The sequence below is a fragment of the Pantherophis guttatus genome, chromosome 2 (genome assembly GCF_059756535.1).
Source record: "Pantherophis guttatus breed Tessera chromosome 2, ASM5975653v1, whole genome shotgun sequence".
Lineage (NCBI taxonomy): Eukaryota > Metazoa > Chordata > Lepidosauria > Squamata > Colubridae > Pantherophis > Pantherophis guttatus.
Window position 1 is genome coordinate 24724170 of NC_142064.1, and position 19907 is coordinate 24744076.

A 19907-nucleotide genomic window follows, 5' to 3' on the forward strand; every position below is an offset into this window, starting at 1 on the left:
ACAATTCATAAATCACAAAATATTCCAGGTTCAAATTTGAGTGCCAGGAGTTTTGGGGTAAAAATAAATTGGTGCTCAAAAGTTTTGCCTCTATGCTTTTCTAAACTTGGGTCAAAAGGGTACCATTGATTCCATGTTCTCAGTGTTTCAATACTTTCAATTATCTCATTGAAAAAAGAATCCTGCCGTCTATGGACTTGAAAGGGCATTAGCCAAAGCCAGTTAAACAAAAGAGTGTACAGTACTGTTGCTGTCATTATTCTGTTCATGTGCATGGGAAGAAATTGTTATGTTGTTTCTTTATCTTGATAGCTATGCTATGCAAACTGGAAATGCTTGATTTTTTTTAAAAAAAAATACCCTTGGCCATTTTTCCTGCAAGTTACACAGTAGGTAGCATTTAGTATGGATTACTATATTATGTAGGTCAAAAAAACAAGGAAGTAAAAGTTATTTCAACTTCCCATTGTTCCTTGTGATGAAATTATTAAAATTTTCTTGAAATGTATTCATTCAAAACACAATGTACTTGAAACTTTTGCTAAATAACATTGTTCCCTTCAGTTTTTTAAGCAGATAATTTATGGCATAAGAAACACACACTGACAAGATTTTCCCTGTAAATCAGTTTGTTCAAAATAATGGTTCTGCCTACACTTCAGCTAATTCTTAATATTATATATTAAGAGTTTTTAAGTGTGCACCTAAAATGTAATAAAACTTGAATTGTTCTAATGGAGTATTCTGAGTTGGTCTAATTTCTTTCATTTAGGACAAAACATGTTTTGTTTGATGCAATTTCCTATTGTTAATATGTGATGTGTGGGAGAGAGAACAAATGAAACCTATGAAATCTTTGGTTGTCTCTCTCTCAGTCCAACCCACTTCATGGATAGTTATGGGGAAAGCAAGAGGCAGGTGTAAATAGAAAGTGCTCTCAACTTACAACTATAATTAAGCCCATAATTATGATTGCTAAGTTGGGTGAAGAGACCATGCCCTATTTTACTTTTTTCCCCCCAGAGGTCATTAAGCAAACATGGCAATCATTAAGTGAACATGCTGGCTGTTAAGCATGGGGCAGCACTCTGGGGCAGTTTTTGCTGGAAACTGGAAGTAAATCAGAGTTTCTGATGAAAATGTCGTAAATTGTGGTCATGTGAGCATGTAGCACTCCAGACAGCCATAAATGTGGTCTGAATGCTAATTGCCCAAATTGGGTCATGTGACTGCAGGAGGGGAGGCCTATGGAACTATGAATCTGGATCATAAATCTCATTTTTGGGGTCCGTCATAATTTGGAAAGTTTGCTAAGTGACCGGCCACAAGTCAAGAACTACCTGTATTAGATATACTTGCTGCCTTGAGTTGAAAGAAAGGATATTTCAACAGCAGGTATTTAAAGCAGTTTTAATACAAAAGGAGCATTATTGGAAAACATTCGCAATAATATTGAATTACTGGAAAACATTCGCAATAATATTGAATTACTGTCCCTGATTCCACTTTCTTATGTATTTCTCAAGACAAGCAAATATGTGTGCATGTATATACATAAGACAACAGAAGCAAGCAACAAAACAACAACAAAAGACAATGAGCAGTTGTGGCTGCTCCATTACTGGAGGTTTTTAAGAAGAGACTGGACAACCATTTGTCTGAAAGTCTCCTGCCTGAGCAGGGAGTTAGATTAGAAGATCTCCAAAATACCTTCCAACTCTGTTATTCTGTTAGAAACTATTTATCAGGATTGCTTAGAAGTTCTTGATAGTTTACAATATTGCACATTTCAATATTCTTTTGCAAATCGAAAGGAATACTAACATTCAATAAAAGCAGAAAATATTTTAATTGGCACCAACTCTTCCAGGAATGTTAATTACGTTATGATTTCAGTGAAAATCCTGAAAGCAAATGCATTTATGTTCACACCAAAATGTTACAGGCAATAGAATACATTCTTCATTTTAGCCATTTTATATTCTTTATAAAATGGAAATCATTTCATTTCAAAATCAGAATATCTCTCCAGTGTTCTGAATGTTAAACAACCTCTCTGCAAGTGGCAAAAAGAATATTCTGCCTGTTACTACATAATATTCCACTTATCTACCACATCTCATCTCACTTGTACTTAAGAAATTAGAAGCATAAAGGAGGACAGTACAAAATATTCAAAAGTCAGTATTAGTTTGCATGTTGTGTCATTCATGAGAACACGAATGAAGCACCACTCTTCAAACTGCTAAGGCAGCTGCGTCTTTTGCAATATAGACGCAGCTGCTTTAAAACCTGTCCCTGATTATTCTCCATTGTAGGTGGAGACAACAGCCAGGATGGGGGTGGAGACAGCAGCCAGGATTGGGTTGGAGACAGCAGCCAGGATGGGGGTGGACAGCAGTCCAGAATGGACTGAGTCTGTCAAAGTTGTTTAGTCCCGCCCTTGTTGCTTGGGGCTTCCAGCTTTTGACTCAGTCTGTCAGAATGGATAGTCGTGTGGGATTCTGTCTCTATCTTATTTTCCTATTCTCAACCTCTACGTTTGGATTTCTGGTTCTTGGATTTGGATATGGATACTGGATTTGGAATTGGTTTATCCCTCAGATGGTGGAGGTCTGCAGCCATCTTGGAAGGTTGCCTGTTTTTCGAGCCCCAGAGGGTGGTGGTGACGACGGATGCCAGCCTTCAAGGCTGGGGTGCCCACTGCCAAGGTCAGATAGCATAGGGCACGTGGACCGGCAACATGGCTTAACGGCCGATCAATTGGTTGGAGTTGCACCCGATTTTCTTGGCCCTTCGGGCATTTCACCCTCATTTCAGGCTCTCATGTTCTCATCCTTACGGACAACACTACGGCAAAGGCTCATATCAACCGGCTAGAGGGCACAAGGTCCAGGTCCCTATGTCGCTGGCCATGAAATTGGGCCTCTGGGCGGAACTCTCGGCCTCCGGTAGACTGTGTTCACCAAACCACGAGACACACTGGGATTCAGCAAGGTAACTCAGTTTAATCAGTGACAACGGCTTTTCCAGGAAACCGGAATGCACATAACAAGTCAAAAACGCGGCTATCAGTTGTTTCCAGCAACGCTTTTTATAGCGCAAGCCAAAGCTGAGCAGCTGGGGCACGTTTAAAACTCCTGCTGCTCACTTCCGGGCGCGTACTTCTGATGTCATCTCCGCCCCGTCTCCTTGGCCGTCCCTTTCCGGCGCTGCCGCTGCTTGCCCGCTGCGCCGTCCTGGCGCCCCTCGCGAACCCCGCTAAGCACCCGTGCGGCGTATGGTCCTATTCACAACGTTAAATCCCCTCACCATCACCCTGTGCCCCTTCCGCGCCCGCACCAACCCCCCTGGCCGGCTGCTGTCTTTCGCCATCCATGGACATGGTGTCGAGTGCTGTTTGACGCTCGACAGGTGGCTCCCCCTACCAGGTCTCCGCCTAGGGGAGACAGAAAAGAAACATATGTTATCGGTTATGTTTTGGTTTCGGTTGTGGTTTTTGGGGGTTATGCCTATGATATTTCCTTAACAACCTTGGAGCGTTTATATCGGTTAAGGGAACCCAGGATGCATCTGAAATGGGATACCCTTTCCACCTAACTAAATACTGCAAGTGCCCTCTATGGTACCTGGAATCGATAATATCATCGAGTTCATAATGCGACCCTTTTACCGGTCCCGGGGCTTCTTGGGATACAGAGGGGTGACTAACTGGTTTAAGTAGACTGGAATGAAACACCGGGTGGACTTTACCTAGTAAGGGGGGTAGTTTCAACTTGACAGTTACCGGGTTTATGATCTTTAGTATGGGGAAAGGGCCTATGTATTTGGGGCCTAGTTTTCGACTTGGTAGGCGTAAACGTAGGTATTTAGTCGAGAGGTATACCTGGTCTCCGACTCTAAATGGCGGACAGGTAGTTCGTTTCTTATCTGCTTGTTGTTTATATTCTTGTGACGCCTTATCTAGGGTTTCCTTCACCTGTGACCATATTTTCTGTACGTTATAGGACCAGTCCTGAGGGGTCATAGCTGTTGGAGTGTGGGGTTCCAACTCGGGGATGACTGCAAATTCCCGCCCCATGACAACCTGGAAGGGAGCGTACCCTGTGCTACGGTGGACTGAATTGTTATAAGCAGCTTCGGCAAAGGGTAACAGATCCGCCCAGTCGTTTTGCTGATACGACACGTAAGAGCGTAGATAGCGCTCCACCATAGCGTTAGCTCTTTCTGCAGCACCATTGGTACTGGGATGGTAGGCAGAGCTCAATCCTTGAGTGGCTCCGATTTCATGGAGAAAGCCCCTCCAAAACCTGGCCGTGAACTGCACCCCTCTATCTGATATAATTTGCCTTGGTACCCCATGTAGACGGTAGACATGTTGTAGGAATAGTTTTACTAATTGTCGTGCTGAGGGTAGTCCCTTACAGGGGACGAAATGCGCTTGTTTTGAAAAAAGATCCAGGACTGTCCATATCATGGTATAGCCTTTGCTGTTTGGGAGGTCTACGATGAAGTCCATCGAGACCTCATCCCATGGTCTTGTGGGTTCTGCTACTGACTGCAGCTGTCCTAACGACTTTCCGGGTCTTGGTTTGGAGAGAGCACAAATATGACATTTTTGAACATAGTTTTCGATCTCTTTTCACATTTTAGGCTACCAGAATTGTCGTCTGGCCAAATGCAATGTTTTTAGGAAACCGAATTGCCCTGCGGTTTTCATATCATGGCATTGTTTCAAAACCTGCTGCCTCAATGCAGCGGGGACATATAACTTGGTTCCCCACCATGCTACCCCATTTCGGTGGGTCAGTATTGACCGGTTGTTGAGTAGCCATTCATCGGACGCTGACACTTTTTGGAACATAGGAAACCAATCATCACCTTGCCGGTTTCCGACAGCACAGGTCTCCGTTTGCACTGACGGTATTAGAGCCTGTAATGGGCTAACTCTCTTACTTCCATATTGCGGCATTCGGGACAGGGCATCGGCTAGGAACATTTTCCCTGCCGGTTTGTATTTCAACGTAAAACGAAAACGTTGGAAGTATTGTGCCCATCTCACTTGTTTCGGGGATAATTTCCGTGGTGTCTGGAGGGCTTCTAAGTTTTTGTGGTCTGTCCAGACCTCGAACGGGTGCTTACCGCCTTCCAACAAATGTCGCCAGGTCTGCAGTGCCCACTTCACGGCGAAAGCCTCTTTCTCCCAAATAGCCCAGTTTCTTTCCGATAACGTGAATTATCGTGATCTGTATGCACAGGGCCTCAGGTCGTCTACTGTGTCTTTCTGTAAGAGGACGGCTCCCACAGCCACGTCGCTAGAGTCGACCTGCACGATAAATGGTAGCGACGTGTCTGTATGTTTCAGAATAGGTTCCTTGGCAAATAAGCCCTTAAGGTTCTCGAATGCCTCCTGGCACGTCAAGGTCCAGGGCAGTATATGCCCTGGTCTGGGTTTAACTCCGGGAGGTGACAGTCCTCTCGTGCACAATAAGTTTGTCAGCGGTAGGGCCGTCTTGGTGAAAGAAGGAATGAATCGTCGATAGAAATTCGCGAAACCTAAGAAGCTTTGTAATTGTTTCCGTGTCCGTGGGGCCTGCCAACCTAACACAGCTTCTACTTTCCTCGGGTCCATTTGTATTCCTGCGGCTGTAATTCTGAAACCCAGATAGTCTATTTCCTTACGATGGAACTCACATTTCGAGAGCTTAACAAACAGCCGTGCCTCCAGCAATCTAGTGAGTACCTGTCTTACAAGTTGGATATGTTCCTCCAGCGTTTGAATAAATAAGAATATCATCCAAATAGACCAAAACCCCACGATATAAATAATCATGCAAGATCCCATTGATTAGTTGCATGAAAACGGCAGGAGCCCCCTGCAACCCGAACGTCATCACCAGGAAATGATAGCTCCCCAGGGGACTGTTGAAGGTAGTCTTCCATTCGTCACCGGGGCGTATTCGTACCCGATAGTATGCCTCACGAAGGTCCAATTTGGTGAAGATCTTCCCGGTGGTCAATGTGGCTAACAAGTCGGTTATTAAAAGAAGCGGGTATAACGGCTCGACACATACAGCATTTAATCCCCGGTAGTCAACGCATAAGCGGAGTCCCCCGCCCTTCTTCTCACGGAGAACCGGAGCAGCCAGACGAGAACGACTGGGGCATATCAACCCTCATGCTAGGTTCTTATCGATATACTGTCTTAACTCTTCCAATTCCCTGGGCGTCATCAAGTACATTCGCGGTTTCGGTAGTTTCGCCCCGGGGACTAATTCAATTCCACAATCTGTATCACGATGTGGTGGCAGTACATCGCATTCGTCTTCGCTAAAGACTCGGGCAAGATCCTGATACACTCGGGGGTATGGCTGCCCATGCTCCACCTCATGTTGTGTTCTTGTACACTGCTCCACTGTTACCGGTAGCCGTAGCTTGCGGTATCCCCCTTCCCACCAAATGGTTGGTTCCCATTTATCCAACCATGCTAATCCGAGAATTACAGGCTTGACCATCTGTGTGATGACTATGAAGCGAATAAACTCGCGGTGTTCCCCTACTTCTAGGATGACTGGCTCGGTTATATGTGCGGTTGGTTGTCCACCAAGAATAGTCCCGTCCACCTGTTTGAATTTAATAGGGGTGCGTAAAGTGAATATCTGGAGGCCTAACCCCTCTGCCACAGTACGGCGGATCAGGCATCTAGTACACCCAGAATCAATTAAGGCCTTCTGGTTACACTCGCGTTTCGTTGTTGGGTGCCGTAGTACAATCGGTATCAGAAAGGGATGTATGGGCTCACTTACCATAGGATCCTGGATGTCCTCCTCATCCTCGCTAGTCCCCATGGTCTCAGGAACACAAGCTGTCCCAGGTGAACCACTCCCACCGGACTGTAGCGTTAGCTGTGATAGGGAGACGTGAGCTGCTGCTCTAAACCACTCCGGTGTACGTCCGGGTCTCTCATTTGGTCCGGTGCTCAGTCCCTGCGGCCTTGGAGTGGATACCCTTGGCGGCGGCAGGGGGCATTCAGCCGCCCTATGCCCTTCCTGGTTACATCGAAAACAGCGGAACGGGCGTCTCCCTGTCTCTCCAACCCCCCCTCCTATGAAGGGGGGTAGTCTGGAAAAAGCCTTCTCCTTCGGTTGTCCGATAGGACCACGTTTTTGTTGGATCTGACCCACCCCCCGGGGCCTGAATTCTCAAAGACCAACATCCAAAGCAACAGCCGCCTTGTACCATTCTGACAGACGGGGCCCTAGTCCACGGTACACGCAAGCTTGACGTATTTCTCTGTCTAACCCCGTTTGAAACTGGTGGATAAGGAGGCGTTCTGGCCATGACCGTAACTTTCCGGCTAAGCCCCGGAATTCCTTAACATAGTCCTTTGCTGGGCGTCCCCGTTGCCTCAGCCCCACGAGCTCCCCTTCGATCACCTGGGTCCGGGTCTCGTCCTTGAACCGGGCCCGTAATGCCTCCAAGAATAGGCCATGGTCCGTCAATTCACGAGCGTGCTCACTGTGTAAATCTGTAACCCAGTCTGCAGCCTCACCTGTGAGCACTGCTGTCACATCTACTACCATGGACCATTGTGAGGGATATAACTTGCCATACAAGTCCATGTGGCTGATCACCTGACTGAGGAATAACGCCACCTTCTCCGACGTCCCATCGAAAGAAGCCTGTACTGTACTGGCTCGGCTCGTCCGCTGTTCAAGCTTAAATTTGGGACTAGCGATACGCAGCCTGCTTTCAAGTGTGCTCCCCTGCCAGGTCCCCATTGGCTCGGTGCTGGGCGCCCAGGGCTGCCAAGAAGGCGCGTCACGGAAACTGGCCTCACCGAACCTGTCTCGTAATATGTCCATCATGGTTGCTCCCGGGCCGGTGGAGTAGCTCCATTCACCATTGTCCTCATCGACCCATTTACGTTCTCTCCAGCCCTGGAATTGGGTGCCAGTATATGGAGGGGTCTGCACTCGTGTGCCTGTCAGGGCCGAACTATGCCACCATGTTTCGGACCCAGTAGGAGCCGCCACCCCGAGGCCATGCGTCTCCTCGAGACCTCCCTCCGTTCGGGGCTCTACCGTTGTCTCTTTTGGTGGGTCCCATTGTTTTGGACGCACCACTGGTTGCTCAGCCAGGTCGCGCGCCTCAATGACGGTGTCCTCTGCAGCCTCCTCCTCCAACTCCTCAGGCAGCGCGTCCGCAGAGACCCCCTCCACCATGGCGCTGCTCCAGTGTGGCCGTCTACGAGGGGGTTGTGAGCCGCGCTTTCCTCTCGGCCTCCGGTAGACCGTGTTCACCAAACCACGAGACACACTGGGATTCAGCAAGGTAACTCAGTTTAATCAGTGACAACGGCTTTTCCAGGAAACCGGAATGCACATAAAAAGTCAAAAACGCGGCTATCAGTTATTTCCAGCAATGCTTTTTATAGCGCAAGCCAAAGCTGAGCAGCTGGGGCGCGTTTAAAACTCCCGCTGCTCACCTCCGGGCGCGTACTTCTGACGTCATCTCCGCCTCGTCTCCTTGGCCGTCCCTCTCCGGCGCTGCCGCTGCTTGCCCGCCGCGCCGTCCTGGCGCCCCTCGCGAACCCCGCTAAGCACCTGTGCGGCGTATGGTCCTATTCGCAACGTTAAATCCCCTCACCATCACCCTGTGCCCCTTCCGCGCCTGCACCAACCCCCCCCTGGCCGGCTGCTGTCTTTCGCCATCCATGGACATGGTGTCGAGTGCTGTTTGACGCTCGACAGGAACGTCATCTCAGCTCCTTGAAAGCGGAGCACATCTCCGGAGTGGCCAACATTCAAGCAGACTGGCTGACCCGTCAACGTTTGGACCATGCAGAGTGGCGCCTGCAACCACAGATATTCAAGGACCTGACGCTCCATTTTGGCACACCGGAGGTCAATCTGTTTGCGACACAGTTGAATGCACAACTCCCGCGTTTCTTCGCATGGTATCCATTGCCTCGCACGGAGGCCACCGATGCTCTTCTGTCCCCATGGCCGACGGGTCTTCTGTATGTCTTCCTGCCAATCTCTCTCCTTTCGCAGGTCATACGCAAACTGATCTTGGAACGAGCGGAAGTGATTCTCCTGGCCCCTCATTGGCCTCGCAGGCCTTAGTTTGCGGACCTAGTTTCTTTATCTGTCGCCCTACCTTGGTGTATTCCTCAACGGGCGGATGTCCTGACATGGGGGGCTCTATGTCATCCAGACCTCCCATGGCTCAATCTGACCGGTTGGAGATTGAGCGGTGCACCTTAAGGGGAGCCAACATCCCAGCGGATATTATCCGAACAATCCAGGCTTCGCGGAGGCCTTCTACAGACCGCATTTACTCGGCCACCTGGCAGGCCTTTTGTACATGGTGTGACCAGAATGGGGTGCAAGCCCTTCAGGCTTCCATTGTCAATATCCTGGTTTTCCTCCAGGAAGGTCTATCCAAGGGTCTCTCTCCCAATACCTTGCACAGACAGGTGACGGCGATCTCATCGATACTTACCTGTGGCTCTTTGGAATCATTGATTCAACACCCTCTGATTCGTTTTCTGCAAGGAGCTACCAATTTGTGTCCTCCTGTACTGCTTAGGTACCCAACTTGGGACCTTTCGATTGTTCTGAACTCGCTTACGGGTTCCCCGTACGAGCCCTTGCGGACGGCTAGCCTCCGTCTGCTATCGTGTAAGGTCGCCTTCCTGGTGGCCATTACCTTGGCCCGCCGCATCTCGGAGATTGCAGCGCTTTCTACTCATTGTGACCTCTGTGTACTCCACGTGGATCCAATGGTTCTCCGCCTCGACCTGACATTTGTTCCAAAGGTCAATACAACGTTCCACCGCATGCAGGAATTTATCCTTCCTAACTTCTGTCCTCGGCCTGCTCACCCTCTGGAGCAGCGGTGGCATACTCTAGACCTTATGAGGGCGCTGCATCTGTACATTAAGCGAACTGCTAACATCCGCAGGACCGAATCCCTCTTTGTGTCATTTTTGCCAGTTTCCCTAGGTTGCAAAGTGTCGTTGTTGACCATCGGACGCTGGATCCGCCAAACGATCGCCACGGCCTATGAACTATATTCCCTGCCTAAACCCCATATTTGACTGCTCATTCGACCTGCAGTGTGGCTATGTCGGTAGCCTGAGCCACGCAAGCCTCTTTATCTGAGATATGCAGGGCGGCAACATGGACCTTGCCTTCCCCATTCATCCAGCACTACAAACTGGACAAGTTCGCTTCAGCGGATGCCGCCTTTGGGTGTCAAGTGTTACAACAGGTTTACACTACGGAGGTCTCTCAGGACCAGACTGGTCCCCCCCAGACTTAGGGACAGTGAACTTGGGTATGTCCCATCCTGGCTGCTGTCTCCACCCACAATGGAGAAGGGCCTTGGTCCTACCTGAGACGCACCTTCTCATTGGGTAGAGACAGCAGCCAGACCCTCCCTTCGCCAGTCTGGTTTCTATGCCTCTTACCTTTCTCTCTTTCTCTGTCCCACAGGACGAGTCTGTTTCTTCGTCTTCGCCAAAAGCTGGAAGCCCCTAGCAACAAGGGCGGGACTAAACGACTTTGACAGACTCAGTCCATCAATCTGAATAGATGAGCATACCCCATCCTGGCTGCTGTCTCCACCCAACGAGAAGGTGCGTCTCAGGACCAACGCCCCTTCTCAGCATGCATTTGCATGCCCAGACACTTTCCTTTGAGGGGGTCCCACTGTTACTGTGTTTTCCTGAAAATAAGACCCTCTTATATTTTTGGCACCAAAAAAGGCACTAGGTCTTGTTTTCGGGGGGGGGGGGGATGTCGTCCACATGTGATTCACCTCACTTGCGTGCATCGCCCCCAGTGTCCTTTTCGCTGTCACAGGCCTTCAGGAACTTCTTCTGTGGCAGGCAAGGCTTTCCTGAAAGCTTGTGCAGCCAATAACAGAGCTCCAAATCGATCCGGAGCTCTGTTATCGGCTGCAGAGGCCTTCAGGAAAGCCTTGCTGGCTGCAGAAGAAATAGGCCAGCAAGGCAGGTGTCGGAATGTGCGAGGCCTGGCTGCAACTGTCAAAAGGTAAGTAGTAGGGCAGCTCCATCCCCCCATCCCCACCCTCGCTTAATTTTTACCCGTGCACCCTGGAGTGGGTGGGGTCTTAATCAGGGCTTATTTTGGGGGGAGCAGGGCTTATATTGGACAGGTGTAAAAATCAAGCTAGGACTGACTTATTTTCAGGGGTCGTATTTTCAGGGAAACACGGTAGTATTGTCTGTGCATACACATACATAGACACACAGAGATACCTTAGCTTTTGATGTACAAGCCTTGCAAAACATTTGGCTGCTTTCATGATTTTTTTTGTTTAAAAATCCCTTCTTTTGTATACCTACCTGTTGGGAAAGAATTTCTTCTGAATACTTTGCACAACCCTACCAAAATATAGATTTTTAGGGAGCTGGCATTAACTCCAAAGGCCCCTATTACTTGCCATCTCTTAATAAAGTGCAGTGTCACTACTATTATATTTTCCTAAATAACATCAGTGTTGAATTTTAAACTTTTTATCGGTGATGTTGTTCATATATTCAAAATGGTGCAGATACAGCTGACAATATCTATGGTAAATACCTAAAGCAGAAGATATAGGAGAACATCTAAGTAATGCTGAGACAGATAGCATTTTATCCATTTTTTTCTCCATCTTTCAAGGGAAGCAGAAGCAGAGAGCGTCAGCTGCCTAGAAATCTACAGTAACAGCTCCTATACATTAAGCCCTTTGGTCCTGATGTTAAACAGATGCCGAATCGGAGGAAATATATTTTGTTTGCTTTCTGAAACTAGAATCCATTTATTAAAAGGGGTTTTAGCCACTAGATTCAGGCAAGAAAAACAATGATTGGGACCAGCATCTATTTACAGACACTTAACAAAAACAGATAATACTAAAATCTAAAAAAAAGGAGCTACCAATAAATAAATTGTCCCCTACCAGTCCCACAGTACCTTGTGCAGTGGTGATCGCAGGAAATCAACATTGTTTCATTAGGCTATGTAACATCAATTTTGACCTAATTCAATAATCAGGAAAAAAAAATATTTTCAAGAACAGAAGCTTCTTCAATATCTTTACACATCAATACGAATCCCATGTTTTATCGACATCAGTTCTCTTGTTCCGGTTAAATACAAAAGAAAAGAACAGAGATGAGGTAAAGTTGTGGTGACCGCCACATAAAGCCAGTAAGGCAAGGGAACCGTCTTTCCAAAGGGGCAGATCCACAGGCCGTGGCGTATTCCATCTCGAACATGATGCGAAGTCCAGGAGATAAACATCATCCAGGGAAGAAAGCACCAGGAATCCTTCAGCTTGAGAAGATGCATAACAAACTTTAACATCAGGCACACAACTGGGATCACAGTAGAACAGTGAAGAAACGGTCTTTGTGGAAGAGTCAGGGCAGCCTGAGAGGGAGGGGAAAAAAAAGGTACAATCCTAGCTTGAATTGGAAAGGAAAAAACATACTGTTTTTTAAGGGGAAAAAAGATATATAACAATTGCACCAACTTAGTTGATTTGCATTTTGACTAAAATCAACACACAAGTCAGAAAGTATTAGGATTTTTATATTTAATGCTTTGTATGTTCCAGTATTTGCTGCTATTCTACGTTTTGGTAAATGCAGTCCATTTAATTGATAGCTTGGACCAGTGGTGGGTTCCTCCCGGTTCGGTCTGGTTCTTGCGAACCGGTAGTAAAAGTGGAGGGAGGCTCCATCCACCTGCCATCATGGATGATCTGCGCATGTACTCCTGTTGCAAACCAGTAGTAAAGGTAAATAGAACCCACCCCTGGCTTAGACACATTCTCTGGTTGCTAGCCCTGGAACTACTATTCATTTAAAAAATTTATTTGGCTGGAGAACTGGGAACAAGGGAGCGATAAGCAATATCAATTATAGACTTTCTTATTTTGGCAAAACGTTCTAACTCTACATTTTTCTGACAGACTTGGGAATTAGTGAAGTAGAAAATGCCAATTCTAAATGAACAAAAATAAAATCTTTCACTTTAAAGTTGCCAATGACAGTACCTATTTGAAATCATTTATAAATAATCCTATTTCCCAACTTCAGCCAAAATTGTTTGTATGTAGGTTACTAATATCTGATTAAATAAAACAGTATTGTTCGCATATGTGTAGGTTGACTAAGGCCTTTTTGAAGAGAATTTGTTATCACAACCACATAAAAAGTAAGATTCTGAGTTGTTTATAACTATCCTCTTTAGCAATATTATTGCAACTTGAACTTCAGACAATAGAGAAATGTATGGAGAAGTGGTTCAGGTGTTGACTCCTATTGGGAGATCCAAGATCCATATTTCCCATGAAAGCTATCTGTGTGTCTTTGAATTAGTCACAATCTCTCAGGCCAGTCTACCTCATAGGGTTGCCATTGTGGGCAAATTTAGGAGGGATGCTGAGCAGAGTTCCTCAACTAAAGGTGTATCTAAAAACACACACATGCACAAAAATTAGTTGTTATACCCCTACTACAGGAAATATTCATTTTTTTACTATACACAAAGATCTCAATTATTACTTTTGTTGCATTATTTCTGATCAATGTTTAATATTGATGGTCAAAAACATGCCCTGGATTATTAAAAGAGCAAAAAATGAGGACATCTAATTGAGCATATTAAAAACTTGCTCCTCCTGGGTTTTAAAAACAGATAGTACTTAAAGCCTCAGTTCTAGACCAGATGGATATTTTCCTCTATGAAATAAGGCAACTACTATATTTAGTCTGTTTGACCTGTAGTTCGTAGCTTTATGTGAACCAGAAATGAGAAGTATAAATTATGATGACCACAATGAATGGATAAGCCTTCAGTGCTTCCATCTATCAAATTTAAAAAACCAAGTCACTTAAATACAATGTTAATCCTACTGAATCAAAGTTTGTAAATAAGAGTTAAATGAGAATTAGAAATCCTGCATGTAAAATCAGTACATATAAATTCTTTTTCAAGTATGCCATCTACTGGAAAAACATGTGATAAAACAATCTGATTGTTACCTGTTTTAAAATGTTAGAAGGCAGATCTTAAAAAAATATATCAAAATTGAATGCTAAATTATGTCACTCTGTTCTGTGATGGTAATCTTTATTCCAAATATATATTTTCTTCTTAATACACCATCCAAAAAGAGGGAACACAAACCAGAAACTAAATCTTCTTGTGATGAAATTTTAAAGTAAATTCTTTCAATTGTATTTTAACCGGGCAGACCTCAGTTATAATTCTGTATCAGGCATTTTTAATAAACTATAATTTTATGATAACAATATATTTTTACATATGGAAATTACAAGATTAAAAAGCCTGAATATTAAACCTGATTTCTGGTTGGTCAACCTGTCTATTAAACAGCACAACAAACCTTGCTATTATTCCAAGGATCTTGAAATATTTGAAGTGTGTGGAACGGGACAAACAGAGCAGCATTGTCAGAGGATTATGCTTAGTTGATTATAGTCCTTATATCTGATGTCATGCTAGTTTTCCCCTCCTTAGCTAAGGAACCAACCAACCTGCCAACCACAACACTACACCAAGGTGTTTAAGGTCAAATAAGGACAAGGGCATCACTTAGCACAGAAACAACACAATGCATAGTTTTTCTAAACAATTAGACTGGACTGTATTCATTGATTTTCAGTCTTAATATCCCCACCATTTTTTAGAAAACTTCTTTCCATTTTTTTTTAGTTGTGGCATTCAACTAAGAGATGGAAAGAGCTGATAAACAATGAGCTTTCATCCTCTCCAGTTTAAATATAGGTGGTAATGAAAATAGTTCTGGAGAAAATCCTTTATGGCTGTCCCCTGCCCCCAATTTCACTGTGAATTTTTTTATTGTTTGTTCACCCATGGATTTCTCCACATAATGTACTAAGGCAGGATAAAAATCTAATAAATAAATAAAGCATAATGTGTTTTATGTGAAGCCAACCAATGTGGTATCCTAACCATCACTTAGCATTATGACTGAACCAGACTATTCAATAAACTACTCTGAAAACTAGTCAAGGCTAATGTGTGCTCTCCATGAAACAAATATTAAACTCCTGAATTTCCTTTAAGAAAACCTGGGAAGATCTGCCTCTGGGATTAGATAAACTGTGCTATTTCTTTTCATAGCAAACACATCCAATAGAGTCAGGCTAGTATCAAACTTTGTATGTCTATCAATAGTGATTAAATGAGCGATTAGTAATGAGTGTTTCAATTAAATGTAAATTACTCCGTAACTTTGGACAGCAAACAGCATGAAAAGCTGCCCAAATTTCTTTTTAATCAAATTCAGCGCAGGCAAGAAGGTGTCACATCAGGGTGGCCCACACAAAATAATACTTTTATTATACAATAAAAGTTGTAATTTAGAAGTCTACTAAATAGATTTACTAAAACTTGAAGTCATGATTTTAATATAAATAGTTTTAAATATTTTTTGCAACACTTACATTCCTTAAAGTCTCTTCAGATTTATTTACTCATAAATCCTTTAGAAATTTCAGGCAAATAAACTTAAGTTTTGCTTACCTTTAGCGAAAGGGAGCCAGCTAGAATAAAGTGATCCATATCAATCACGGAGGAGAGGAAACCAGCTAAAATTACTTCTGTAAAGTCACTTTTTTTCTTGAGTCCAATCACTATTGCCCATGACCACAGTCCTATAATACCATGCACCATATTATCGGACAATGCCCGCAGCCAGTAAGTTTGCTGAATGAAAGAAAATTGCAGAAGTCTATCTGCTAAATAGCAGAAAATCCCCAGTCCTAGACTTGAAATAACAGACGCTGTGCTGAACGATTGGAGAAGAGCATTGGCTTTTTCAGTCTCAGATGCCATAGCAAGCAACATGTCTCCATGCACAAAATCTCATCAGGGTACATACAGCCCATTGTCTGTAAAATCTTCAGGCATTCTGTAATTACCACAAAGAAACTTAATGAGAAGCCTTACCAATTCTGACACTCTTCTTCCTTAAATAAACAAAAACATAAGAGAAATCAGTGAATTAATTATCTCTGTAAACACATTTTAGGTCACTGTCCCATATAAAGAAAACCCTGTACCCTGGATGCACAGATTGTAACATTTTTCACATTTTGACATCACTGCACTATTTTCAAAGTAGGCAATTATATTATTTTCAAAAGTTGGTAATGAAATGTCTGCAAGAAAACAAGCTCAGAGAGCACCAAGAACCCCTTTATATCTTTTCTCATTTTTATTCTACTTTTCTCTCTTAAGCCCTTTTAAATATCTTTAATGTTTGTTTGTCTTAACTTTCTTCTCTAGCAAAAGAACATATGGTTATATATACTTACACTTACAATAGCATTTACATTTGATAAATTTATCTTAAGAAGAAAGAAAAAAAGCACTTTTCAATTATGCTCTGGAACATATAAATACAACGTATGCTGATCAATTCTTAAACAGAATTACAGGACTAGTTATAAAAGAAACAATAATTATAATTATTAAAGTAACATTAAGCTATCGTTATTGAATTATATTTAATATGTGCTTGTTAATTCTATAACATGTTTATAATGTCAATATTCACATTACCCAGTCCTTGTCACAAAATGGGATGATACTTTCTGAATGCTGGGTACAAACTACATTTCAGGATGAAATGATTTTGAAACTTGATTTTATTCTGCAATTAGCATCGGATGATTATATTAAAATAATTATAGTTGCTCTTCTCTGACAGATAGGCTAAAAGATATATCCATTTTCATCAGCCATTCTGGAGGGTTCATTTGGCAATCATTAGAAAATTATAAGTCTAGAGAATATGGCAAAAGTAAAGATTTAAAAATGAAGGGCTGCTTTGTTTGTGCTTTGGTGAGGAAATTTGATATATTACATAGAAAAAAGTGATTAAAGATCCATTTAGATCATGGAACTAAATCTGATTTAGATTGTCACACAAATTTTTATATTTAAGGGGAAACAGCAACAGCAGGAAACATGACACTCTAAAAATCAGCATTACAGAGCAGTACAATCTAATATGTTACTTCTTATTCAGAGCTGATTTCCTGCACCTCATCTTATAGCACTCTCAACTGAGAGTCAATCAATTCTATGCTATTTATAATTGTGATTTTTGTATAAATTCGTAAGATAAAATAGATACACTAAATTGCTAGCTATTACATAAAACATTTAAAAAGCCAAGCTTACTAATTTATTCATAGAGACTTTGTCTTTATAGTCATAGTTTAAACAGTGGCTATTATGACTGTAACATTAAGTATTTTTATCTGAGAGTAAAATTTTAACATATTTGCTTCCTGGTCTTGATTTTCAAGTAGGCCAGATTATATCTTGCTTTAGTAATTTAATTTTATAAATGCAATTCCATAGTGAATTCAGTACTGTAATCTTCTGATAATAGTTTGGCCTGTTCTAGCTTTCAAAAGAATTGTGTTTTAGTGGAAAAAGAAAAATAATGCATATAAATTTAAGAACTATGGCAAATGAACATCCCCAAGGTAAGCTTAACACTATACTTCAAATACACAGCGTACCTGATAACTGTTAGGATAACAGCCTAACTAAAAAGTATGTTTTACTACAGAGCAATCACTCACAATATAATAAAAGTTGCAACTTATGTTCATATTTCTAGTTGTGATATTCTGCTATGCTGATTTTTTAAAAAAAGTTTTGTAACTACTTTAGATACCTGTTGCTGTCTAACAGTGGCATAGACTAAACCGGAGATATTATAGAAGCTGTAAATATCTACAGGATGGTATGCAAGGATAAACATGTTTAAAATATAGCATTTTGAATTTTTTTATGACTGAAACCAGAAAAAATTACTTGCAAACTTACTCCCCCCCCCCCCAAATGTGTGGACTTATTTGTATGGCTATTCTACTCTTTCCAATCTTCCTTTTTACCTCTCCTCTTAATTGTGTTTAGTTATATAATTACTGCTATATATATATAATCTGTGATCTACCTTAAAACCCAATCTTATTATTGTTATTGTTTTAACATCCCACTTAAGACATATTCCTGTTTTTTGCTCCCTTTATTTCTACGCACTAAATCAATTTACATCTGTATTTTTTCTACTCCTATGCAATAGTTTTATTGCTTTTAAATTTAAAAAGTAATTCTCTTTCATCATGACTGTTTATATCAGTGTCTTAATCTATATACAATACCTCCCCAAATTTATTTTCCAGTTCATGTTACATGTTAACTTTTCTCAATTTCTGCTGTTGGTAGCTTCCCTTTCCTTCAATGTTACTCTTATCCATTGATTAACTTCATAGTAATCATCATACATGACACTTTATGCAAGTGTTTTTCAAACTTTAAGATATCAATTCCCTTATGTGGATTTCAATTCTGGGAGTTGAAATCCACATATCATAAACCTGTCAAGTTTGGAAAAACACTGCTTTACACAATACAAATAATGAGTTTGAGAACTTATGACGCCCATCATCTAAAATTTGACAGGAGGGAAGGTGAGGTAGGAATCCACAGCAGAATTAAACATCATTTCACTTATGCTGGAAGCACTCATCCTACTGCCTTCCCCATGTTGCATATCCCATCTCACCCATTCCCACGCTGGCTGTGAATTGAAATCCAAGAAATATTTGCCGGGCAAATATTTATAACAGAAATAACAGCGTGGGAAGAGACCTCGGAGGTCTTCTAGTCCAACTTTCTTCTCTGGCAGGAAAGGCCTATACTATTTCAGATAAATTGGTTGTCCAATCTCTTCTTTAAAAAAAGCTTGGAGCATTCACAACTTCTGGAGGCCAGTCCTTCCACTGATTCATTATTCTGTCGATTTACTGCATTCTTTGAGCCAAGCTGGACTCCTGTGACTTTATGATTATTTGTCCAGGTAGCTTTTGTGGGAACCATTCAAGGGATTTTTAATTTTGCCTTTACACACACACACACAAAAAGCCTTCCAATCTAATCCAGCTCCCCAGAGATCCCTGTCTCCTTTCCACCTTGCTGCATCTACGATTTAGCCCCGGAGATTAAACCGAATCCATGAAAGCCGGCTGGCTGCTGCTCCCATGTTCCCCCTAAAACAAGGGTCTCCAACCTTGGCAACTTTGAAGCCTGGCGGACTTCAACTCCCAGAATTCCCCAGCCAGCTTTGCTGGCTGGGGAATTCTGGGAGTTGAAGTCCGCCAGGCTTCAAGTTGCCAAGGTTGAAGACCCCTGCCCTAAGATATAAACAATTAACGCCACAAAGCCTTAATCATCCTTTCCTCACAGGCCTCGCCTGCCAGAACGGCCCAGCCGGGGTCCACACTGGAGGCTCAGCCGGGCCAGGCTACTATCCAAGTGCCGAAGATGCAGGGATGGAGGCGGCATGGGGTGGTGGGGGGGGGAGAAGACTTCATAGCCATGGCTGACCACTGCCCGTCTTTCTGCGCTCTCTTGACGCTGACTTCCCCTGTGGAATTTCTGCCTGGAAAAAAAAGAAGGCATGGACACCCCCGCCCCCCCACCAACCCCGCTGTCACCCACGGGAAGGGAAGAGCCGAGCTCCACATTGACGGTGCTCCTCGCATCTTTCCCTCCCTCTCGCCCACGAGGCGCTCCTCCGATGTCACCTGCTTCTTCCCCAGCCCTTCCGGATTGCCCGGCTCTTCAGGGGATTTTTTTTTTGAGGGCCCGTTCTTTGCCGCCCCCCCCCCCACACACGGCGGCCCCCTCTGCCCCTCCCCCCCTTCGCTTCGCTTACCTCCCACCAGCACGAGCCGAGGCGCCCATTCATCAGCAACGGCCACGCGCGCGCGGAGCGTTCTGGGACGGCCACCGGGCTGCGGAGATAATAAG

At 43.6% G+C, this 19907-nt stretch overlaps 1 protein-coding gene across 1 annotated transcript; it reads right to left on the reverse strand.

Moving 5' to 3' along the window:
* Positions 1-1394: 1394 nt before the first annotated feature.
* TMEM267 (transmembrane protein 267) lies at positions 1395-19886 on the reverse strand. The gene is made up of 3 exons (XM_034440831.3): positions 19813-19886; positions 15597-16042; positions 1395-12449 (listed from the first exon to the last, which is right to left on the reverse strand). The coding sequence occupies exons 2-3, from the start codon at positions 15918-15920 to the stop codon at positions 12114-12116; spliced, it is 660 nt and encodes a 219-aa protein (XP_034296722.1). The 5' UTR covers positions 15921-16042; positions 19813-19886; the 3' UTR covers positions 1395-12113.
* Between the last annotated feature and the right edge of the window lie 21 nt (positions 19887-19907).

What these genes read in the sequence shown, in the direction of transcription:
- TMEM267 (XM_034440831.3), bottom strand. Translation starts at nt 15,920, where the DNA reads ATGTTGCTTGCTATGGCATCTGAGACTGAAAAAGCCAATGCTCTTCTC. An exon ending in CTGGCTCCCTTTCGCTAAAG is followed by an intron (nt 12,450 to 15,596) that starts GTAAGCAAAACT and finishes CCTCCCTCTCAG; the next exon opens with GCTGCCCTGACTCTTCCACA.